Here is a 25,855-nt window from a genome sequence, read left to right as displayed (position 1 = left end):
GCCAAGGACAGAGAGGACGAAACAATGATTGTTTGTGTATAAACTGGGCGTGAACATAATGCAGGTACAGCAGAAGCTTATCAGGTTTCAGTCCGAAACAGCCTGAAGCGGCCAGTCACGCACAAGAACAGGAAAGGGCCACTTCTTTGCTTTTATGCAAATCGAAGTTCCAGGTGGGTAAACTTGCTTTACATGCAGCATAGATACATTATATTTTGTGATCTGCTCCATCATTTTGAGAAACAAATTGTGGGTTTTAAGCATTTAGAAAGACCCTGCTTTCTACTGATATAGGTGTTCCCAAGCATTTTCATGCTAAGACCCACCAAAAACATTTTAGAATATAATATAAGTGCATTTGTTCTTTTTTAGTTCACATGAGTGTGAGATATAATCTGCAGACAAAAAGAGAATATATTTTGCTTTCTTTTGCTTTCTTATTTCTTGATTAGATAGTAATGCATATCACACGGAAATTACAGTTCAGTAAATGAGTCATATGTTGATTCAGTAGCGGCTCTGATGGATTCAATTAGATGATACAGTAAAAAATTCATTAGATTGATTCAAAAAGGAAACTGAGTTTGTGAGTCTTTTTCAATGATTCATTAAGAGTGGGTTTTTTTTAGACTACAAGGTCAAACTGCACGGCAACTCATGCTGAGGTATATTAGTGGCCAAAAGTGATGTCCAGCCTAGGAAAATTTACATCATCCTTTATTTAAATATTATTACAAATGTGTAAATGATGTTGTAAGCATAATGTGTTGTTGTGCTTGGAGTCAATTGTTTTATTTGTGATAATGCACTGAAACTTGCCAAATTGTGCCGGCATCATTTTTTTGCCAGGCTGACATACAAAGAAATAATGAACACGTGCAAAAACATGAAAGAACCGATTAAATATTAATAACGTATTATGTTGTAGTCAATGTATGCTTTCCCTGTGAGCTCTTTGTTTTTCTATGCATTTTTTTTTTTTTTTTGCATAGTAAAATAAAGCCTTCAGATGTAGTATGCCTTTTTGTCAGAACCTTAACCAAGTTTAGTGTTTTGTTCTTCACTCATATTTAAAATATTAAAAAACAAACAAATATTTTCCTCATATTTTAATGGTTTAATTGAGCTTGATTGGACACTATATTTTGTCTCTATGAGGTGCTCTAACTTCTGAGGATGGTGATAAATATACTAATACTAATAAACCTTTTCATCATACCACTTTTGCAACTACAAATGAAGTTTTTGAAAATATATAAAAGGAAAAGGAAACTACTTTTTGGAGAGGCAATACAAATTTTAATGTAAAAAAAAGAAAAAGAAAAAAATATATGCATAAAGGCCATCTTCACAATTTTATATTTGTCCCCAAAACTAATTTTAAGCATTTAAAAATAAGTATTATGATTAAAAGATCTTTAAGATAATGTGTTAATTACACGTATCATCAATATAGAGATGATTATGTTTTACATGTAAAACAAGTTTATTTCCAAAGAAGCTGTTCATTTGAAAGCAAATGTAAAGCTCATGTGACAGACCCAGATTATAAAATCCACCTTCATAATTACAGGCACAGTTTATTTTTCACGAGCAGATTTATCTTCCCTTTAATGCAGATTTTGCAACTCTGTTTGCAAATCTGTTCAGATCCAGATGTTCAGATAATTGTTGCCTCGAAATTCTTTTTTTTAGTTGATCGAGAGAGAGAGAGAGAGAGAGAGAGATTAAAAACGGTGGTTGTCTCTGGTTCAGTCGTCACACAGGAAATGAAAGCTCAAGTCAAGCGCATTGCATCATGGAACGCTTCCATGCATTCATTTAGTGAAATTCAATTGGTTCCACAGTAAAAACCCAGAGCCATCAAACTACTTGTAATAAACTTTATTTTTACCGTTTTTTTTTTTTTTTTACCATAATTTTAAAAATACTTGCAATTAAACAATGTTTAATACACACAAATACAGTTCAGACGTATGAAGCTAAAATAACACTTCTATGAATATAGACGGCATCAGTTGATAAACACTGATAAATTACACCAATATAGCACTCTAAATAATGTGTATGATTAATACTTAAGAAAATACTATAATCATAGCTTAGTCACCAGGTAATTAGTTTAAAGTGGACCTATTATGCTTTTTTACATGTTCATTTTCTTCGATCTCGAGCATAATATGGCCTCTATAAAAGTTTGGAACACACAACAGTCTAACTTTCACTCCAAGCACATCTGTAATTATAAGATATACAGTTTAACATTCTGTAAGTTTAAAGTTTATACCATTGAGACTTGGACAGCAGACACTGAAACGCATCTGCATTTACATTTCAGTCTTATTTAGTAATAAGAGTTTGTGGTTAATATAGCTTTACATTTTTTACCATGAAAATGTACATATTCCAAACCGACTTTGGCCTCTTCAATGAATTATACTCAGACGTTTCTCAGGCCGCACTTCAGGCTACCTCCGTCTCCGACGTGGCTGTAGTCTCTGACGAGGACCTTGTGTTCTCGATCCTGAAGAGGAAAGAGAAGATGGGAAGACAATGAGTTACCGTACACAGAAACTAAGAGGTCAAAGATGATACCATGGTCACAGCTTAATCTTTTATATTTTCTTTTATTTTTTATTCTAAACTGTTTTTTACAGTTCTAAACTTTTAATTATTCTTATTTCTTTTTATTATTTAAATGTTTTCTATGTAAAGCACTTTGAATTGCCATTGTGTATGAAATGTGCTATATAAATAAACTTGCATTGCCTTTTCATGTCTCAGGCCAACACTATAGAATAAAATCTTTTCCTGATACTCACCAAATGACGAGAATGGAAACACACCAATTGTCGGGACGCTGACGGTAAAAGGGATCTGTACAGGCTGGCCAAACAACGGTGCTGAAGCTATGAAATAAAATAAAAATGATCCTGTTAGCACTGTAAGCTTTTTCACATGTAGTTGACACATGAAATGAATGAGGTATTAACAATATTTTATTATATTCAAATGAAACATCCTCTTAAGTTTTTGATTATTAAGCTCTGTTCCAAAACCTAGTGAGCTGCCTACCTAGACAGCATTTTAAGTCATAATCTACACTACCAAGTATGGCATCTTTTTTTTTTTTTTTTTTTAGAAACAATGATACATAGCAAAGATGCATTAAACGGATTAAAAATGACAGTTACAATGTAACAAAAAATAATATTTTTCAGATGTTGTTCTTCTGAACCTTTTATTTATTTATCAAAGAATCCTTAAACATGCATCACAGTTTCCAAAAAACATTTTTTTCAACATTAATAATTATAAGAAATGTTTCTTGAGCTGCAAATCAGCATATTAAAATGATTTCTGAAGGATCATGTGACACTGAAGACTGGAGTAATGATGCTGAAAATTCAGCTTTGATCACAGGAATAAATTACAGTTTAAAATATATATTTAAATAGTTATTTTAAATTGTAATAATATTTCACAATATTACTGTTTTTACTGTTCTATTTTTATTTAATTGAAATCTAAAAAGTACAGATAACAATAGTAAAATCTAATTAAAATATACAGTAAGTCAAAGTGCAATGTATTTTTTTTAATGCATATTACAATTTTGCATTAGTAGTTTAACAACAAGCTAATGCCAGATTCTGTTGGAATCAATTGCGAGTTCTTTATATAAAAATAAATGTTCTTTATTGGCATTGATGTTTCAGGAACCCTTAACATCCATGAAAACTTTCTTCATAGTGAACAAATATTCTTCACACTAAGTGTGTAGACAGCAGGCGTCGAAGCAGCTCACTAGGTTTTAGATTTTGTGTAGACTTCATTTAAGGCGTTTTTAATTGTATGGACTCTTACCTTCATTTGACTCTGAATCTGTCTTTGGTTTAGTGCTCTGAATAATAGTAACATCACTCACTGCAAACCGGAACAGGAGTGTTAGATTGAGCATCACGAGTAATTTCACAATGCAATGAAATATTGATTTAGTTCTAAATGGCTTGAAATGTGGCATTTAAAACACAATGCAAGGCTGTTTACCTTTCTCTGAGATATTGACAAATCCCCCCTGACAGACGTCCTCGAGGAGAGCCTGAAACTCTGTCACCACCGCCATCACTGTTCCAAAGTTTGGGTCACAGGTAATGTTTGGCAAGTCAACAGGAACAGGCTGAGCACACAGAGACTTGCAGTTCTGAATAAGAACAATGAAAAAATGATTGCAACTATGTTAGCCATAGGCAGCGGTTTGACTGTGTGAATCAAAAACCGTACGCAACCCAAATCCAATTTCTGATACTGGTTTCAGTTCACAAAGGCTAGTTTTCATCTCAGCACACAATGACAGATTAAAGCACAGACTGATGCAATCTCAATTCTGTGTCTCTCTTTGAGTCCTTTGAAGTTTTAAATAAAGGTTCACCATGTGAAACTCAGTGAAAACCAGGAATACCAAACAGTCCAAAGGACAATTCCGTATGCTCACATTTCACAAAAAGTAACACATTTTTAAAGTCATCATGAAATCAAAATGGCCAATTATCAGTATGTTGCAGTGCTTATTATAAATTACATATCCGTGCACACTGTTTTTGTGTGTGTGTGTGTGTGTGTTTTTTCATATATTTCATACTATCTTTATTTAAAGGGGGGGAATTACAATGAGGTGAGAAAATTGTGAGAGTAAAAAAAATCCGAAATCTGAAAATAAAGTCACAATTACCTTTTTTATGTTTTTATTCTAAGGCGGAAAAAGGCTTCCATACAAAATAGATTTAGGAGCTACAGATTTTTATTGAACACAAAATGAGTCGCACGGCCTACTTTTATGGTGCCTTTTTGACTTTAAAAAGCTTCCAGCTGCTATATGCTTTCATTATAAGGAAAAAGCAGCTCAGATATTCTGCCAAATATCTTCTTTTGTTGCATCAACTCACACAGGTTTGAAACAACATGAAAAAAAAAAAAGACAACTTTCATCTTTTGGTGAACTATTCATACGAACGTGGAAAAATCTGTACCTGAAAAATCAAATCCAAACAATAAAACTTCACTATGGAGTAAGTGAGTGTTGCTTAGTGGTTAAAGACAGTGATTAGGTTTGAAAATGTGCTTCATGAACTAACCACCATTGTGTGCTTGGATAAGGCACTTAACTTTGGATAAGAAAGCAATTTGTGAATAACCAGCAGCACTACCTGAAGGAAGGCGATATGGTCCTCTGTTTGCGAGAGCTCTCCTAATTCACCGTGTCTTTTCTTCAGCTCTGTTATCTCCTGCTCCAGTTGTTGAAGAAGCGCTTCAGCCTGGCTCACTGCCGCCCTCTCCTGACCCCGGATCAGCTCCTTCACTTCAGCGCGCCGTCGCTCTATAGAGCACACCAGCTCTGTGAAGATACGCTCGCTCTCCTCAAGGGCTGACTGTGCGGAGAGCTGAGGGGAGACAAAAGCCAAATCAGAACGCATGACTTCGCCTTTAAAGGGGTCACGCCGTGGAAAACAGGATTTGTATTGCTCTTTTTGAAGTGAGAGTTTGATGCACTATGTAGACATACTGTAACTTTCAGAACTCCTTCCAACCAGAACATTCACTGAAACTTAAAGGGATAGTTCACCCAAAAATGAAAATTAACCCATGATTTACTCACCCTCAAGTCATCCTAGGTGCACGAATACAATCAGAGTTATATAAAAAATGTCCTGGCTCTTCCAAGCTTTATAATGGCAGTGAATGGCTGTTTCTGTTTTGAAGTCCATCAGAGTGCATCTATCCATGATTGACATGGCACTGGCGGGTTAATAAAGGCCTTCTGAAGTGAAACGATGCGTTTGTGTATAATATCCATATTTAAAACTTTATAAAGTAAAATAACTAGCTTCCGGCCAAACGAACATATGGATTTCACTCAAGTCTAAAGCACAACTTATGCGAGTAATGAGACATACTGCTGATATTTACGCTACGCCATGACGTACTACGCTACTTCTGACGTCGTAAGATGCGCTTTAGGCGTTAAGTACACCTGCGTATGTTCATTTGGCCCGAAAGCTAGAATTTTACTTTGTAATGTGTTAAATATTAATATTTTTCTTACACTAACGCATCGCTTTGCTTCAGAAGGCCTTGATTAACCCCCCGGAACTGTGTGGAGCACTTATATCATTGATAGATGCACTTTTATCATTGATAGATGCACTTTTATCATTGATAGATGCACTTTTATCATGGATAGATGCACTTTTATCAAGGATATGCACTTTTATCATTAATAGATGCACTTTTAACATGGATAGATGCACTTTTAACATGGATAGATGCACTTTTATCATGGATAGATGCACTTTTATCATTAATAGATGCACTTTTATCATGAATAGATGCACTTTTAACATGGATAGATGCACTTTTATCATGGATAGATGCACTTTTATCATTGATAGATGCACTTTTATCATTGATAGATGCACTTTTATCATGAATAGATGCACTTTTAACATGGATAGATGCACTTTTATCATGGATAGATGCACTTTTATCATTGATAGATGCACTTTTATCATGAATAGATGCACTTTTAACATGGATAGATGCACTTTTATCATGGATAGATGCACTTTTATCATGGATAGATGCACTTTTATCATGAATAGATGCACTTTTATCATGAATAGATGCACTTTTATCATGAATAGATGCACTTTTATCATGGATAGATGCACTTTTATCATGGATAGATGCACTTTTATCATGAATAGATGCACTTTTAACATGGATAGATGCACTTTTAACATGGATAGATGCACTTTTATCATGAATAGATGCACTTTTATCATGAATAGATGCACTTTTATCATGAATAGATGCACTTTTAACATGGATAGATGCACTTTTATCATGAATAGATGCACTTTTATCATGAATAGATGCACTTTTATAATGAATAGATGCACTTTTATCATTGATAGATGCACTTTTAACATGAATAGATGCACTTTTATCATTGATAGATGCACTTTTATCATGAATAGATGCACTTTTAACATGGATAGATGCACTTTTATCATGAATAGATGCACTTTTATCATGAATAGATGCACTTTTATCATGAATAGATGCACTTTTATCATGAATAGATGCACTTTTATAATGAATAGATGCACTTTTATCATTGATAGATGCACTTTTAACATGAATAGATGCACTTTTATCATTGATAGATGCACTTTTATCATGAATAGATGCACTTTTATCATGAATAGATGCACTTTTATCATTGATAGATGCACTTTTATCATGAATAGATGCACTTTTAACATGGATAGATGCACTTTTATCATGGATAGATGCACTTATCATGGATAGATGCACTTATCATGGATAGATGCACTTTTAACATGGATAGATGCACTTTTATCATGGATAGATGCACTTTTATCATGGATAGATGCACTTTTATCATGAATAGATGCACTTTTAACATGGATAGATGCACTTTTATCATGGATAGATGCACTTTTATCATGGATAGATGCACTTTTATCATGGATAGATGCACTTTTAACATGGATAGATGCACTTTTATCATGGATAGATGCACTTTTATCATGGATAGATGCACTTTTATCATGAATAGATGCACTTTTATGGACTTCAAAAAATATACAGCCATTCACTGCCATTATAAAGCTTGGAAGAGCCAGAACATTTAATATAACTCTGATTGTATTCGTCTGAAAGAATGTCATATATATGACTTGAGGGTAAATCATTGCAAATCATGGGCTAATTTTCATTTTTGGGTGAACTATCCCTTTAAGAGCTAAAACTCATTCAGAAATCTTTATTCGTCTTTATACGGCCTTGGATTTGAGACCATATAACTGAGGCCTGTGTCGTAGTCAAAGATGTAACAGATACTCACATAGGAGTATGAGTGTATTGATATTTTTGTGAAAAAACAGAACTAATAAAAACAAGTTGAAAACAATTTGAGCGTTTTAAATGAATGTTGAAATACATTCAGCATTTTATTTGTTTCATTCATGGACTGCCTGGTTCATGGACCAATGGGTCTTGGTCTGGATCTGCGGCCTAAAGGGGTTTCCTCTGGATCTAAATCTTTTAGTTCAGTCTTAGGCAGTCTAGTCTAGGGCTGTGTCTGAAATCGCCCCCATACCCTTAAATAGGGCACTATGTGAGGGGACAGCCATTTGCAGTGGTGTCTGAAACCATAGTGGACATTATCGAGTGCACTCATTCAATCCCATAATGCACCGCAATAACGAGTACAACCAATGTATGCTCAACAGCTAGAGAATACCCATAATGCACTGTGAGAGTGGAGTGCTGAGTGAATTCCCACGTCTGACCAGAAGATGGCGCCTGCAACTGAAACATCCATCCATCCATTTTCCAAACCGCTCGTCCAAATTCGTAAATTCCTTTTTAATTGATTAAGGTCCATATGTGCTAGTTTCCATGACAAAGTTCAAGATAAATATTTTCATCTTATTTTCATTTGTTCTTTCATTACATTATTGTGATTTAAATTATTGGCAGAGCTTTAAAAGAATAAAGTATAAAACAAATTGTGACCACTTTTTGTGAAAAGTAATAATCATTTTGTTTGATTTTGCCTTGATATAGGTTTATTTCTGTACCTGAGCAATAATATGTCTTACCAAAAATACAGTAAATATTGTTACAATTTAAAATAACTTTATATTATAAACATTTGTTTATATTATAAATATGACTGGTGTATTTTCAGCATCATTACTCCAGTCTTCAGTGTCACGTGATCCTTCAGAAATCATTCTAATATGCTGATTTGCTGCTCAAGAAACATTTCTGATTATTATCAATATTGAAAACGTGTGCTGTTGAGAGTTGTGCTGCTTTATATTTTTGTTGAAATTGGGATTTTTTTCCAGGATTCCTTGATGAAAAGGAAGTTCAAAAGAACAGCATTAATTTGAACTAGAAATCTTTTGTAACATTGTCATTTTTGATCATTTTAATGCATCCTTGCTGTATTAATTTCTTAAAAAAAAAGAATCTCACTGATCTCAAACGGTAGCGTACATAAAACTATAAAATACATAAGACTTTCCTCTCACAATGAACATTTCATATATAAAATAAACTAGACAGCTGTGTTATTTGCCCCCAATGAATGTACTATAATTAAAAAGCTAGCGGTTTCCACAGATTGAGCTTCTTCAGTGAAGTTTGTGTTGGGAAAACAGAAAGCACTCACAGTGAGCGTCTGTGTAGCCTGTCTCAGGTCTGCCAGCTCCTTCTCTCTCTCCTGAATCCTCTGCTGGGAAATCATCTGCATCTCCGCCAGAGCATTCTGGGAAGAAAAACACAGGTTACATAATAGTTTGTTCTGACTCGTAAAAAATCACACTCTAGAAATGCTCTGCAATTTTACCTTTTTCTCATTCATCTCTGCTGTAGCTAGAACAGTGTCATGTCCTTTGTGTTCATCCGTCAAACAAAGGTAACAAATACATTGCTGATCTGTGCGGCAAAACACCTCTAGTAGTTTATCGTGCCGAGAGCAGAGCTGTTCTTGCATCTTCTTTGAAGGAGAAACCAGCTTGTGCTTCTGAAAGGCAGGAGACTCGAAGTGAGGTTGAAGGTGAGTCTCGCAGTAAGACGCCAGACAGACCAGGCAGGATTTAAAGGCTTTGTTTTTCTTCCCAGAACACACATCACACTCAACATCTCCAGGTTCAGCTTGGGTGGGATCGGACGGGGTCAGCCCAGCATGCAGTCCTGTCTTCTTCAGTTTCTCCACCACATCAGCCAGCATTGTGTTCCTGCCCAGCACAGGTCTGGGAGCGAAGCTCTGCCTGCATTGAGGACAGCCATAAATCCCCAGATAGTCATCCTGGTCCCAGTAGCCTTTAATGCAGCCTTTACAATAGCTGTGTCCACATGGAATAGTCACAGGGTCCTTTAAGACATCCAGGCATATAGAACAGTTGAACTGGTCATGCTCCAGGAAAACCCCAGCTTGCGCCATTTTGAAAGGATTCTTGCCGTCCAGCCCCAGTAGCAGAATGAAGCCCAGGCAAGCTTTGTTTATGCAGGAAGTGAGTCATGTGACCAGAGTCTGACAGGAGGGGGAGGGGCGGAACAGCTGCTCTCAACAACTGAGCATGTCAGAAAACACAGAGTTCAGCTCTGTTACGAATTAGAAGGTGAATCTCACAAAAAACGAGTCGCGGTCAAATCAGAAATGAGCAAATATAAAAATAACAAAATAAAATATCACACACACACAAACAATATACATATACATAACGATAACTAAATTATTTAATATGTCTTCATTATATTTGAATATATATTTTATATTCAGATATAAATGTATTTATAACATTTATATAATTATATATATATATATAAATACATTCATAAAATGTTTTACACCTTTCTATTTATCTTACCTTCTTTTTCTCATATATATATATGTGGATATAAATTATTATTTTTTATTTTTCTCATATATATATATATATATATATATATGTATGTATGTATGTATATGTGTATATATATATATATATTTATATGTGTATATATATATATACATATATATATATAAAAAGAGAAAAATTTAATTACTACAAAAAAATTTAAATTACATAAATGTAATTACTGCCAATTGTTTTTTTTAATTTTTAAATTATTTAAAAAGGTAAATTAATTAAATCATATATAATTATTCTATTATATATAAGAGAAACAGAAGGTAAAATAAATAAATAAAAAGGTGTAAAAACATTTTAAAAATATAAAAAACTATTTTAAAAGCTTGCTTTTAGGATTATATATTAAACTTGAATATCTTATATTTTTATTTAATATACACTGCAAGGTTCACAAAGAAAATAATCTAAACTAAATTATTAAAAATGTTTAAGTATAACAAAGAAACATTGCATCGTAAAACTAATACAGAATATTTCTGATTGTTCAGAGTTCTCTGGTCAGATAAAACTAAATGAAAAGCGCCTTAAACATCATTTGTTAGATTTTCTTGCTAACACTGAAGCATAAGATGCTCTCTGGAACATCTCAAATCATGCTGGAGAACATGATCATCAGGTTTTATTCATGTTAGCTCCAGTGCTGCTGCCGTTCATTCAAAATAGATGAAAAATACACAAATGCTGAGACATTCTGAAATTCATGTACATTTTTAATTCAACTTTCCACTTTGAGAGTGTGACACGACACTAGATGGCAGCAGTGCTGCTTTCACTTGATACAGAGACATGAACAGTGTTTATAAGCAAATGATTCTAATAACTTAGAAACATATACAAACAATATTTACGATGCAGTACTTTATTTCATAATGCAAGTCTTCAGGTTTCAATACAGGTGCTTAAATAACTTTACATAAAAGACTCTGCTAAAATAAATAATGCAAATCTCAGATTTTTTTACTTGAATAAATACATGTTCCCTTTTCACAAATAATAATAATAATAATAATAATAAACCATTTCATTTTTAAATAGGTAAACTATATTAACATATCTGACCGGCACAACAAATCCATGAGGTGATATGATAAAACAACACGCTCAGATCTCATTTACCATTTCGACTATTCAAATATTCAGTGCAAATCCTTTTAAAGTGATTTTCGTTACGTTCATGTGCGTATTTGGTCATGGGAGCGTTCAAAAGCTCCAAGCATTCAAGTTTTTTCAACATTCGTTCATGCGTTCTCTTTGTCAACAGAGAAACATGCTCTGCGTTTGGTCGGTTTCATTCCTTGCAGCTTCTGGAGTGGATTTTGTAAATACAATAATGAGAGTGCAATACTTCTGAACTAAAACAAACTCTACAAAGGGCTGGTATGATAGAGTAAACACTGAAGCTTCCAACACAGGTTTTGGACCAGGAAACCCTTTTGTAATTTTAAAACTGACATTTAGAGATAAGCTACATGATTCAAGGTTAGCATCACGGGAAACTCACATGCACGAGGAAGGCTTACGGTAAGAGTTTTAGATATGATCATTTGGTCTTCTCGTCTAGTCCACTCTCTGCTCTGAGAGCCTGACTGCTGGCAGAGATGAATCTAATCCAGTGCTGAAGATCCTCTGAAATGTCAGGGCAGTCCACCTTCAAATTAGAGACATATAGGTTAACATATTTCAAAGACAATTACCATGGTATTACCATGGTACTGCATATGTCCAACAATATGGCATGATCTAATTTCAAACTGGGTGAAAAAGTTTTGAGAAATAAAACATTTTATTAAAATAAAATAATATAAATTTTATATAAACGAAATAAACAAAAATATGATTAGTATTTTTTACAAATATCATAATAAAGTAAAAAAAAAAAAAAAACATTTTAAATAAACAACAGTACAGTACTATAGGGATAAGGAAAAACGGTAACACTTTACAATAAGGTTCATTAGTTAACATAGGTTAACGTATTAACTAACATGAACTGACAATGAGCAATACTTTTGTTACAGTATTTATTCATCTTTGTTAATATTAGTTAATGAAAATACAGCTGTTCATTGTTTGTTTGTTAGTCCACAATGTTAACAAATACAACATTTGATCTTATATAACATATTAATAAATGTTGAAATTAATATTAACTTAGATTAATAAATGCTGAATTTTTAGTTCATGTTAAATAAGGTAGTTAACTAATGTTAACTAACGAACCTTACTGTAAAGTGTTACCGGAAAAAACATAATAGTAACTTAATTTTCCAAATAATATTTTACACATATTTATAATACACATTTTCACTTAAATGTAATTAAATGAAAGCCTTTAATTTCACATTTTCATTTAAATAAAAAATAATACTTATATAATTTTATATTGTAACGTAAAGGTAACGTAATTTTTGTAACAATATTTATGAGTATTTAGGTAACACTTTATTTTAAGGTGACGTTGTTGCACGTCACCACTTACTATAAGAGTAAGTTTTGCATATATTATGCATTATTAACAAGTAACCCTAAACCAAACCCTAACTCTATAGTAAGTACATGTAGTTTATTAATATTACTCAGTAGGCTACTTAAGTACAATGTAACCACGTCACCTTAAAATAAAGGGTCACGCTTTAGATTAGGGTCCAATTCTCACTATTAACGAACTATTAACTATGACTTTGGCCTCAATAAACTCCTAATTACTGCTTATTAATAGTTAGTAAGATAAAGTTTTGGGTAGAATTAAGGGATGTAGAATATGGTCATGCAGAATAAGGCATTAATATGTGCTTTATAAGCACTAATAAACAGCCAATATCCTATATGCTGATAAGCAACTAGTTAATTGTGAGAATTCGACCCTAAACTAAAGTGCTACCAAATAAAGTGCAACAATAATGTTATTCTAGGTAGGCTATAAATTGGGTCTTTATACATAAAAACATAAAACTGCCTTTTAAATGGAAGGATGGGGTCCCTAACACGAGGACAGGTCCAGTGGCTTTTAAAAGATAAAAAACAACTGCTTTAATGCACAAAAAAATGTTAGAAGAATGCATACCCCCCTCTTGCAAAGGAAATCCAAGATGTTCTGTGGATTTCCGCGAATCACGTTCTGTCGGCACAGCATGACAGCAGAGATGAACCCGTCTGTCTTAGACACGAATCTCTGCTCTATGTAGAAGGACTTCTCGTCCCACGACACGATGCGGGTGCGCAGCTCGAACGCCTCGCCGAGGGCCAGCGAGCGTCTGTAGCGGATGGTTGTGGCCCCGACCACCATGGTGGCGTTGAGCGCGCGCGCGGCCCCGAAGAGCCCGTTCCGGGTGCAGTGCGCAAAGCGGGCGAAGTCGCACTCGCGCAGATAGCGGGCGTTATTCATGTGACACATGAAGTCCAGGTCGTGGGGCAGAACCCGTCCGTGAACGACCTGCTCGGCCAGAACATCTCGAACCGGACCCTGGAACCAGCACTTGATCGCCATCCACGAGCCTCTCAGGAAGTACCACACGTCAAAACTGCCGAACAGAACCAGAGACCCGGACAGAATCCACAGCAGCATGATTCTGTTACACAGTGAAGAGTATTAATTATTCACATCATGAAGAATTCACGAACGTCAGATGGAAATACAGAACTGGGTTAACGGAGTTTTTTTGTAACAATTAGCTACTCTGATAGTAAAGAAAAAGCGATGCTGAGGCTTCGGATGCTACAAAATACGACGCAAGACATTATTAGGTCATTTTTAAAATGTTAATGTAAGAGTTGCTGTTAGAATATATGTAACATTCACTCATTCATTTCGGAAATGAATGAAAAAGCTACATTTAGATTAAATATCAAAACGCATATACAGAACATTGACAATAATGCAACGAAACCTATCCCAGGTCTACTGGTTTGCGTTTGAATACATATAAATTGATGAATTAGGTGCATTTATCAATGTTTATACGCATTATCTTGATGATAAAAGATGATATTCTTGATACTCACGCGATGGACACCCAAAAACCGGCTACACGCACTTCCGCAATGACAGATACTGCGCTCTGATTGGTTTAATGAGATCACGTGACTACGCAGTAGGCCGCACTACATGACGCCAGATTTCTATCATTCCACTATAAAACAGGTTTCCAAGACAAAACAAAAATATTTTGAATGGTAGTTACAGAAATTGAGATAATTTAAATAGTTTCACTCTGAAATGTGTATTATAAGACATGTGTAAATATTAGGATTATAACATTTATGAAATAGTTATTACATTTAAATTATTTTTAAGGAAAGACACCCCAGGTGAATAGGGTAAAGAAATTACTTATATATCACCACACTTACCTAGTTGATTGAATACATTAAGAATTACAAACATGTTTTGTAGTACACCATTTCTAAAAAGTTGTTTAAATATGCAAATGAGGCATTATCTAATTAAATATGCAATAATTTGCCTACATTTCTAGAACAAAAATCTAAACATTGGATGAAATCAGGATCAAAATTAGAGTTAAAGGTTTTTACAAAGGGGATTTTGGATTTCTCTTTTTATCACTCCATGGATCAGGAAATACTGTCTTACCGCTAGAATTTTTTTACATTTTTTATTTATTATTATTTTTAATAAAATTATTGCAATTTTTATTGTAATTTTCACCATTTTGTTTTTAGGAATAAAATGTATAAAATCAGGCAAATTATATATGAACAACCCCCTACGTAAAAACCTTCAGGATATAGATAGGAATAAAACTAAAGTTTGGTGTATGTAAGTGCTGATGAAGTGGAGATTACATTTCGAGAAAAAAAACAGCTATTATTGAAACTGTAATTGAAAACTACAGACGCAAATAGATAAAGTGCTATAAAATATACGCTTAATAGTGTATTTTCGATGTTTTCTTTCCACTAATCTAAAAAAAAATAAAATAAAAAATAAAAAAGCCCAAAACCTCAAAATTAACAGATGCATGAAAAAAAAAAAAAAAAAAAAAAAAAAAAAAAAGTTTTTGTCAGTAGTGTCTCACCTTAAATATTATTTAGTTTCCACTCCAGTCCAGTTGGTGGCGTTAATAAACCGTGAAATACACCAGAAAATATTATTCATCCATTGTTTTTAAGAATTTATTTTTAGATATTCACAATCTTCCGGCTTGCATGAGACAAAATGTGGCACGAATGAGGCTTTTAGAGTACAGCAGAACTCACATTTTTATTTTGCATAGGAGTATCCAAACACCTGAGACATTAATGTATGTGCATCAGAACGCTCTTGCGTTTTTGTAAACCATTGAGTAAGAGTTCATTTAAGGCAGCGAGCCATCATTCCTTCTTTTTATTATCGAGCTGACTTTCCCCCCTGAGGGCTTTACTGCTGGCCGAGATGAAATTGACCCAGTGCTGCAGGTCTTCAGGAAATTCTGGCACTTCAACCTAGAAAGTCAAATTATAAATGTCAGGCTTCACTGTTTACAAAATTCAGGAATTCATATTCGATTGGAACATGAAGTAAACGATTCCTTTGACTCTCTGGTATTCTTCAATTAGGGGTGAGCCACACTCAAAAAAGATAGAAGTGTATCTTTTTTAATAAAATGAATGTATTTTTTTATTTTTTTTTTCAATAATATTTATTCCTTAATATTTAGGGTTTTTTGGGGTGGTTTTATGGTACTAGATAATATTAACCTCTAATTATGCACCATTTATTTCTATATAAAAACAGTTCATATTTTCAATTAATACAATGTACAGTATATATAAGGCTGTGTATTCATTAGTTGCTTAGAGTATTTGCAGACATAATTACTTATTTTTATTTTTATTAAATTTTGCATATATTTAGACATTAACAAAGACTATTTCATCAAGGCTGATTTGTAGATTGTATTTTTGCTTTGAATTGCTCTGTATTTTTTAAGACCATTTACGTTTTCTAATAAAAAATGTGTGTTTATATACAGTAGCAAGTGCCACAAAAGTCAAAAAGTTTTAAATGATCCCAATGAAGTAAAAAATATATAAAGCATGAAATCATTTAGTCTAAAATGACAGAAGACCACCAGTCACCGTGATTTTCCCAAGAAAGTAGTCCTAAACCTCAGGGGCGGATATAGTGATTTGGGGGCCCCAGAAAAAAAATGTATATAGGAATGGGGCCCTATAATATTCACCCCAGTGAAAAGTATTCATGTTAAAACAGGTTAAACCAGTATTAAAGTAGGTTGGACACTAGGTGGTGCTTTGGGGTCATTTTCATTGTAATTCTAAACTTCAAAACACATTTATTTTTATTTTAACTACAGTACAAATCAAATTTAAATGAAACTGAAAAAAATAATGAAATGGAAATTATACATTCACACACTTAAGGATTATTTCAACCAAAAATGAAGGACAAATGTCAGAGTTGTGCACAGAAACTGCGCTTGCATCCTCTACTTGGGTCCTTCACAGAAACGAGTGAGTGTCATTTTAATGTTACGCAATACGCAATGTTGCTCAGTATTTAGATTCAGATGCATGATATTTTCATTTGCTACAAGCAGGATACACAAGAAGCACGGTCAACGTGGATGAACACGCATCTCGTATATAAAAAGCATGTCAGGGGGCCTTTGGTTTTTGGGGGCCCAAGGGGGTCGCCTACCTTTGCCTGATGGTTAAGTCCGCCTCTGTGAACCCTATCCCTACCCATAACTTATCGCTAACATCAGAGGGAAATGATAGGTGAACAACACTGATGTAGAAGCACCAAACCCTGGTTATTAGTCTAAACTTGACATAAACTGTAAACATGTCCCTAAAATCTGATTGGATGATTGAAATGTTGATCCAGGAACATGTTGTACTTGGTGAAATCACATTCACCGATGACCAACAGAGGGTTAAAAGGTTGAATAAATCTATTAAAGCTGCTCACCTTTCTTTTGCACAGGTACTGCAGGATCTTGTCCGGGCTGCTGCGCAGGACATTCTGTTTGCAGAACATAACAGCGGAGACCATCCCATCTTTACAAGACACAAAGCGCTGCTCCAGGTAAAATGACTTGTCGTCCCAGGTGATGATTCGACTGCGCAGCTCAAACGCCTCACCGACACACAGTGGGCGTCTGTAGCGGACCGTACTCGCCCCAACAACCATGGTGGCCCCTACAGCTCTCAATGCCTTGAACACCCCATTGCGGGTGTATAAAGACAAACGGGCAAAGTCACACTCACGTAGGTAGCGGGCGTTGTTCATATGGCAAAGGTCAACATCATGGAGAAGGACTCGTCCGCCAGCGGTCTGCTCTCCTGTGATGTCAAATACAGGAGAGAGGAACCAGGCCCTGACCACCACAACCACTGCCCGTATATAGTACCAGACATCCACACTGCAGAACAGGAGTAGCAACACACCCAGAATCCACAGCAGTGTGTCCTCCCTGCCATAGACAGAAGTCAAATTGAGGCCAGAAATTATACACAAGGGACATATATGCATGGGCAACTGACATGTCATATCAGTGATTTAAACTATTTTAAACAACAATTTTAATTCATTTTAGCATTAAAAATATTCTATTATATTATTACAATTCTATTTTGTTATTAAAAAGTTGCATGAAAGACTGTTTGCACTCATCTTAAAGGGATAGTGCAGCCAAATATTTAAATTCTGTCATCATTTCCTCACCCTCAAGTTGTTCCAAACCTGTACGAGTATCTTTCAAAAGATGATATTTCTAACTTGAAGAATGTTGGTAACCAGTTGACGGTAGCCACTGATTTCCATAGTAGGAAAAACAAAAAAATACAATGGAAGTCAATGGCTCCCGTCAACTGTCTGGTTAATACCAACATTCTTCAAAATATCATCTTTTGTGTTCAACAGAAAAAATAAATTTATACAGGTTTGGAACAACCTGAAGGTGAGTAAATGCCAAGTCAAGTCACCTTTATTTATATAGCGATTTTTACAATACAGATTGTATTAAATCAGCTTCACAGTGATAACAAGAAAATAATACAACAAAGTTTGTTTCTAGAAGAATATTGTGTCATCGTCCACCCTAAGGCAGATAATATTGTTGAATATTAAATGTCCCCATGTCCCCATTCCCCAACTAAGCAAGCCAAAAGACAAGGCAACAGAATTTTCATTTTTGTGTGAACTATCCCTTTAAGATTCTGAGATTTTTAGGTTTTTGCTACAAGCCTCATTCAAGTTGAACTAGTTAGGCTGGTTTGTGAACACGTTTTAACGAGAAATTTTTGAACATATTTCCAGTATCAGACACCAGAGAATGTATTTGTTGTAAATATATATATATATACACATTCTGAGTAATGTTTTTGATTAATGCATTGGTGAGAGAAACTGATTAAAATCTACATTGCCACTTTAATTGAAATCTAACCCTAACACTTTAACATAAGTGTTTTGTTTGAGAGAAAACTACAACTATTTACTTGCCAGAATACTTGTGCTTTTGTGGTAACATTTTACAATAAGCCATTACATTTAGTTAACATGAACTAACACTAAAACATAGCTCTAAAGTGTTTATTAATCTTAGTCTTAGTTAAGATCAAAAGTTGTATCTGTTAATATAATAGACCTGAGCTAACTTTCTATTTTTATAAGTAGCGTTAACAAAGGTTAATGAATACTGTAACACATATTGGTCATTGTATTTCATGCAATAACTACGGTTAACTATTTTGTTGTATGAACTATCCTTCTATGCAGCACGTTCACATTATTTACAACGTTGAAGGATCAGAGTTGTCATTTGAACAGAAACTGTCAACTTTGTGCACTGTGTAAACCTTTGCGAAATCGATTACACATTTACAACGATAAAACTACTCGTTGGAAGTAAATTAACAGTCGTGAAAGTGTCAAACACAGCACTTACATGTCCACGCTGTTCCCACAGCTGCTGCTGCTTTACGTTCTGTACGTCTCCAGGCTGAACGCACGATGACACGCCCCTTAAATATGACGTAACGCGAAACTGTTCGGAAGGAGTTTGGTAGAAGATTGGAAAAGGGCCTGACTTTTACCTGGAACATATTGTATTTCCAATAAGGAAAAGGAAATACATTTCAAAATTGTACATAAAATATACCCTGTCAATTGTAGGCCTAATAATTCTATTTAAATATTTGGACAGAAGCAGAGGAGACATTTGCACATCTGTTTTTCGGTTGCCCTATATCCAAACAATTTTGGTCTGACCTAGGTTCTCACATATTTGATTCTGCCAGTGTTACACCCTGTTTCAGTTTAAAATACACACTGATAATAATAAAAATAGACCCATGGAGTATTTTTATTTATTTATTTATTTTTATGCCAAATTCTTCAATCAAAAGCAGAAGTTTGCAAATGGTATTCCATCCTATACCCACTTTGAAACTGAATTAAACTCACTTCTTAAATCTCCTTAAAAACCCTAAGATTTCTTAAATATTATGAAGAAATATTTAAAGAAAATCCATGTTTTTAGAAGCTTTGTATCAGTGTCTGTATGTATTAATACAATTGTATTGTCTGTGTCCCTGCCATGTTGTTTTGCAACGGTTTGGTTATGTTGTTTGTATAACTTTTAGATTTTTATTTTATTTATTTATTTGATATTAGGCTAAATTGTAATTATTTTCAATTTGTTGTAAGATGTGTTTGGTCATGTGTAGAAAGAATTAATTAATTAATTAATTTATTTATTTATTTATATTGTGTGTGTGTGTGTGTATTCCATTGGCAACGTTCTTATGTTATTGTTATTCAAGCATTAATAAAAAATAAAAAAAATAAATATATATTTAACTGTATTATGTATTTTCTTTTTCTTTTCTTTAAATCTGTAATAGATTTATTTATAAAAAAAATAATAGAGATGAAATAGGTAGAAATGATCTGAATTGTTATTGCTTATATACAGCCTATGTAAAGTAATAATTCAGTTAAATGTTCAATGTATTTATAAGAGTAGGTATTTTCAGTCTCAGAAATAAATACGTCTATTTTTATGCTAATCTTGTGTAAAAACGCCTTTTCAGATAATGAATCAAAGAGATTATGGTATTTATTGTGGTTCCATCATCAACATTCTTGTCATGCGCGTTGCATTGTGGGATGCTGTTTATAATGTAGGCTACATTTTGGCAAATGTTGTAAGTTTTCCATTCTTACAGAAAATTTGCATACAGTGTGTGTGTGAGAAGTAGCAGTAGATCTATGCTGTAACTAATACAACCATACTGTTTTACTGCTTACACTACGTTAAGTAGGCTATGAATCTCAGAAGCTCAAATGTGGATGCACTGACTAAAAAAATCCTAGCATGAGCAGATTTGCATTTGTTTTGAGAAAATTCTCACAGAATTCATGTTATGAATGACTTATTTAAAAACTATATCACATCCAAGCTGCTAATGTGTTTTCATTTTTTTTTAAATGAATGAGCATGTGGGATGCATAAATTTACATGTTTTTAAGGTTCCTTGTCATTTTATGAATTCAGGTATTCATATCTGCTGGATTCGTTCCTGCTTTGGCTGCAGTTTGTGTCCTCTGTGAAGTCCTGTAAGTCAACATGAATGATGAATTATAGGAGATTGAGTCTGGCATTGTCAGTGACGGAGAGGGATGAACAGGCCTTCGGAACGTCTGAAAGAAACGGAAAATTACTGTAGCCATTTTCCCTCATTCTCCTTCCGCATAAGGCATTACTACATGAATTCATCAAAGCTTTAACGTGAAAATAATAGCTCTGCAGTGTGTCTGAATGTGAATAATCGGCTGAAGTTAAATGGGCTGAAATTCCAGGAAGACAGACGTTGTCTGTGGAGCGAACATTAGTCATGACACTTCTGTCTCATAAACGGCATCCTGTGATTCTGTTGAGACAGGAGAGCATTTGAAAAACAGTCGTCCATCACGTTAATGGAAATGTATCGATTGTGCTGCAATGTGTTTCTGAAATCGTAATGAGCATATTGAGGGGTATCTGCTGAAAAGCATTGAGGAGTATTTACAGACGACGGTGTTGATGGGCTGTGAGTGTTTGCGTGCACTATAAAAACAATTACGTTAAATTTACGGTAAAAAAACTGGCATCTGTGGTTGCCAGAAATTTACCGTAAAAAATACAGTAGCAACATTTTAGGTTTTATAGACTTAACTTCAAATTTACAGTAATAAACCATATTTCATTATCTGACATTAGGTTAATTTACCGCCCTATTGAAGTATTGATATCTGTTTTGTACCATTGTAATACACTGACAATCAATAATCACAGCAGTGATGAGAGTCACATGATCAACCAAAGCAGTTCTTCCACAAAAAAGTGAATACTAATATATAAAAGCTGCGCAGCGTCATTCACACAAACATTAAACACCATCATGGTAACACACATGCCATTTTAAAAATGCAATAAACATTCATTTAACAACATTAAATGTAACATAAAACCCTAATGTACATAACTGATTAGAAAAAAACTAAGAAAACTATGAATAAACATAGTTATTTCAACAAAAATTCATCAAATGTGAAGTGTCACGCATGGAATTGTGGGAATGTCAATTTATGTTTTTTTCACTGTAAATTATACAATGACTTGTTCTTTTTCACTTCCAAAAACTGTAAATTTAACGGTATTTTACAGTAAAATTACATTAAATGTACCATTAGATCTATCACAGTTATTTACAGTAAAGGAAACTTTCTGTTAACCAATTAACAGTTTTTCACTGCAGCATTTTTACAGTCTTTTACCGTTAAAATCACGATCAGTGTGTGTGAGTTGGAATGAGTGGCTTGGACTTTCAGATAGATAGGCGATTTGAAGGGATAGTTCACCCAAAAATGAAAGTTTGCCATCCAAGATGTAGGTGTCTTTTTCTTCTTCAGTAGAACAGTAAAGAAGATTTTTAGCAGAAACTGTCCTTGGTTATTCATATAAAGTCGTGTGGCATGATGAGGTATGGGCTAGGGGGGTTGCACAAACTAATCTACTAGTCGACTTTAAAGGTCAAGGTGACATATCATAAAAATCGTATTTTTTCATTGTTTAAGTGCTATAATCAGGTCCCCGGTGCATCTACCAACCCAGAAAACGTGAAAAGTGACAACCCAGTAACTTTATTTTGGTAAGCCTTTCTCTGCAAGCATATTAAAAAAAATAAGCCGATCAGATTTCGCTCCCCTTCTGACGTAGAAGGGGATCTTATTATAATATTACCGCCAATTAATCTACACGTTTCCATCCATGGCGCCACCATTTGGTTTTTAAGCGACAATAGTGTAACCAGTTTTAACGCAATAGCAAAAGTTCGAGCAAAGCAGCAAACTGTTCTGTCTTTGGTAGACGAGCACAGCACACTATTTAGAGTCCCACCCTCAGATGAGACAAGAGAGCAGTGTATTTATGTAATTTCCAAGGGAAATCCATCAGAAACAGAGGAATCAATGTAACTCCACAACAAGTACATAAATGTATAGCCTATCCACTAACCATTCAGAAACGTCCAGGTGCGTCTAAACGTTGCAACCTCTTCCTGAGTCCACTACTGGTTATTTCAGAGATTTCTGGATGAGTGAGATAATTCGCCTGTTTTGTTATTGTATCCAAAGCTCCTGTAAAGGATCGGCAGTCTTCTGAGAGCAGCAGCTCATTTGCATTTAAAGGGACACACACAACAAACACGTTTTTGTTCACACCCAAGAAGGGGCAAATTTGACAAGCTTTATTAAATGATCTGGGGGTAATTTGAGCGGAAATTTCACAGACACATTCTGGGAACACCATAGATTTATATTACATTTTGTGCAAAGGGGCATAATATGTGTCACCTTTAATGCTCTGTGTGCTTAGAATAGACCTTTATCACGGTCTGCATGTCGTCACACCGGCTTCGATTAATCGAATTTCCGCCTGCAATATTGTCAATGGACGGTCCCCAATTTTGACAAGAAAATGTAACTAACTTGGTTGAACTTGACAATAAACATCAGTATTTCAAGCAGTTCATAAATGCTAACTTACCGTGTGTATTTTTCCATTTTAATGTACAGCATTATGTATCCAATCATTGCACTCAAACCTGGAGGATATGAAACGTTTATGATTATCAAAACAGTTATTTTTAATAATCGTCTATGGGCTGGAAATATTCCTATATTTGAACGACTTCAGTTTGTTCTAATACCGTATTGGAAAGTTAAAATGCTAACATTATTATTGTTTAATTTGTACAGTCTTAACTCGTGATTAACTCGTTTTATGAGATGTATAACCTTGTCTAATTATATTGATTTTAAATGTGATATGTTGTTTGTATTCTATTATTGCATCTCTTTAATAAAAAAAAAGTACTCTGAGGTATTGCACATACACATTCAGTAGGCTTGTGCGCTCCCCTATAAATCATGAAATATGTATCAGAATAACTTGACCATCTTTCTTTGTTTCATCATGACATACATCAATAAATCACTACAATCTCATGCTATGTGCACAGCCATTGATTCAGACTGCAGCAGAAGTTATTTTATGCTATTATTTGAAGCTTCTGCTTTTCGAACATGGCCTATAAACAGAACGTTAGCGTTATCTTTATCCTTTCTTGGTGTGAACAGGCCTAAACACACACACACACACACACACACACACACACACACACACACACACACACACACACACAGAGAGAGAGAGATAAAAGTGCACAACATTAATCAGTCAAATCTGCTTATTCTTTGACCTCGAGCAGAGAGTATAGAGACAGATGTCTGAATGTGTGTGTGTGTGTGTGTGTGTGTGTGTGTGTGTGTGTGTGTGTGTCTGAGCCTTTCTGTTCTGCTGTTTATGCTAAAGCCCTTGTTTTCATCCCTCCCCAAAACCCCTGAAGATTAGCAAAAAGAAAACATCTGTCTATACACCATTGCTCATGTTTTCTTTCCAAAATATGACTTTTTTCAATGCTGTAATCCTTCAAAGCTGTTTTAGTCATGGCCCACCTCTTTCTCCAGGGTAAAAACGAGTTTGGTTTCTCAATTCAGTGTTACAATAATTCCTACAAAGCACTCTGCCTATGTTTGGACACAAAGAAATGTACAATCTCACATGCACACTTACACATTCAGAGCTCGTATAGCTACTGTTTTGTAGTTCACAGTTGCTCTGTTCCAAAACCTTGTGAGCCAATTCCTTGCTTTGTCCAACTCAAATCTCTTTCAAAGTCAGCCAGTCTGTCGACCCCATCTACACTGGTTCCCTTCAGCCCCTCGGCTCCTCCTCTGACACAACTCTACTGTGTGGATTTACCTCTGGTCTTCTGGTTTCCAGCTCCGCCTAGTCAAGAGGATCCCCTGACTCCACCTCCAGCCGTATTGGCTCCTCCCTCCCTCGGCTCCACCTGGAACCATCGGTCTTATGGCTCCACTGGGCTCCCCCCGTTCTTCCAGCTCAGCCTCAGACAACCGTCACTGTGGCTCTGAGTCGGCCTCCAGGACATTCGGTGCTGCCAGGTCTCGCTGGCTCTCTGTCTACGCCCAGGTCTCCAAGTGTCTCCCCTGGTTTTCGTCAGCCTGTTTTCCCTGTTCCTGTTTGCCCTGTCATTGTAATTGACCTAGTTTCCTACCTGTTGTTCATTTGGACCCTGTTTAGACCTGGTATTAAGATAGGATCACAATAGGATTACAAGTGGGCGATGCCAAATACAGGTGTAAACGGGATCTAAAACATTTTGAGCTTGTCTCTTTTTTTTACCACTTCCAGAGGTAGTCGAAAACACATTAGAACGGATTGCTTTCATAGTGTAAACGTTCATGTGATCGAATGTGTTCGAACAACCACAAAAGACTGTCTACTCTCGACCTACTGACTTAATGAGTAAACATTATGGGAAGCGCGCTAGCCAGACGAGTATTAAAGTTTAGCTGGAGACCCAAGTTTGGTTTGAACTAAGAGGAAACATTTACCAAGCACAATGTTCTCTCAACATTCCTGATTTCTAACACACACTCACAGCATTTGGCTGGTCTTGCGGCTGTCTCCGTATGTTTTCTCCGGTTGTGTTCATATGTAAATTGTGTGAGCTTACTTCATCCATTAGATTGAAAGATCTGGAAGAAAAAAAGCATACATTTAACCGCCCATAGACCCTCCCCTCGATGTAAAAATGTCTCCCTTGTCTACTTGTGATCCGATCGACAAAAATGCATCTTAATACCAGTTGTAAACAGGGCCTTAGTTCCCTCATTACTCACTGTGTATTTAAGCCCTCAGTTTCCTCAGACCATTGTTCTGTGTCGTCTTTATGTAGAGTATGCT

The 25,855-nt window shown here is 35.0% G+C and overlaps 3 protein-coding genes across 4 annotated transcripts; all 3 read right to left on the bottom strand.

Annotated features, from left to right (window-relative positions):
* Positions 1–804: 804 nt before the first annotated feature.
* On the bottom strand, positions 805–10,113 carry ftr67 (finTRIM family, member 67). 2 transcript variants are annotated; one of them, XM_084411926.1, is made up of 7 exons: positions 9,446–10,113; positions 9,269–9,364; positions 5,208–5,441; positions 4,051–4,180; positions 3,868–3,927; positions 2,823–2,909; positions 805–2,524 (listed from the first exon to the last, which is right to left on the bottom strand). In XM_084411926.1, exons 1-7 carry the CDS (start codon positions 10,040–10,042, stop codon positions 2,469–2,471), a joined length of 1,260 nt encoding a protein of 419 aa, XP_084268052.1. In that variant the 5' UTR covers positions 10,043–10,113; the 3' UTR covers positions 805–2,468. The 2 variants fall into 2 exon arrangements, with proteins under 2 accessions (XP_084268052.1, XP_084268051.1); XM_084411925.1 differs by having other exon boundaries at positions 820–2,524; positions 4,051–4,204; positions 9,446–10,102.
* Positions 10,114–11,207: 1,094 nt separating this feature from the next.
* LOC311292016 (protein THEM6) lies at positions 11,208–14,565 on the bottom strand. The gene is made up of 3 exons (XM_084411446.1): positions 14,517–14,565; positions 13,579–14,083; positions 11,208–12,162 (listed from the first exon to the last, which is right to left on the bottom strand). The coding sequence occupies exons 2-3, from the start codon at positions 14,077–14,079 to the stop codon at positions 12,055–12,057; spliced, it is 609 nt and encodes a 202-aa protein (XP_084267572.1). The 5' UTR covers positions 14,080–14,083; positions 14,517–14,565; the 3' UTR covers positions 11,208–12,054.
* A 1,065-nt stretch (positions 14,566–15,630) lies between these two features.
* On the bottom strand, positions 15,631–19,512 carry them6 (thioesterase superfamily member 6). The gene is made up of 3 exons (XM_084411445.1): positions 19,427–19,512; positions 17,446–17,950; positions 15,631–15,956 (listed from the first exon to the last, which is right to left on the bottom strand). Coding segments are annotated over exons 1-3 (618 nt in total). The 5' UTR covers positions 19,429–19,512; the 3' UTR covers positions 15,631–15,845.
* Positions 19,513–25,855: the final 6,343 nt, after the last annotated feature.

This window comes from Rutilus rutilus, assembly GCF_951802725.1.
Source record: "Rutilus rutilus genome assembly, chromosome: 6".
NCBI lineage: Eukaryota > Metazoa > Chordata > Actinopteri > Cypriniformes > Leuciscidae > Rutilus > Rutilus rutilus.
Note: the sequence above shows the minus strand (reverse complement) of the source record. Positions and strands in the feature narration are given on the sequence as shown.

Coding starts and splice junctions, on each gene's coding strand:
- ftr67 (XM_084411925.1), bottom strand. CDS start 10,042: ATGGCGCAAGCTGGGGTTTTCCTGGAGCATGACCAGTTCAACTGTTCT. Junction 4,205..5,207: donor ACCATATCGCCTTCCTTCAG/GTAGTGCTGCTG, acceptor GTTCTTATTCAG/AACTGCAAGTCTCTGTGTGC. Junction 2,910..3,867: donor AGATTCAGAGTCAAATGAAG/GTAAGAGTCCAT, acceptor TTTATTTCATAG/CTTCAGCACCGTTGTTTGGC.
- them6 (XM_084411445.1), bottom strand. Junction 15,957..17,445: donor AGTACCTGTGCAAAAGAAAG/GTGAGCAGCTTT, acceptor TTGACTTTCTAG/GTTGAAGTGCCAGAATTTCC.
- LOC311292016 (XM_084411446.1), bottom strand. CDS start 14,079: ATGCTGCTGTGGATTCTGTCCGGGTCTCTGGTTCTGTTCGGCAGTTTT. Junction 12,163..13,578: donor ATTTCCTTTGCAAGAGGGGG/GTATGCATTCTT, acceptor TCTAATTTGAAG/GTGGACTGCCCTGACATTTC.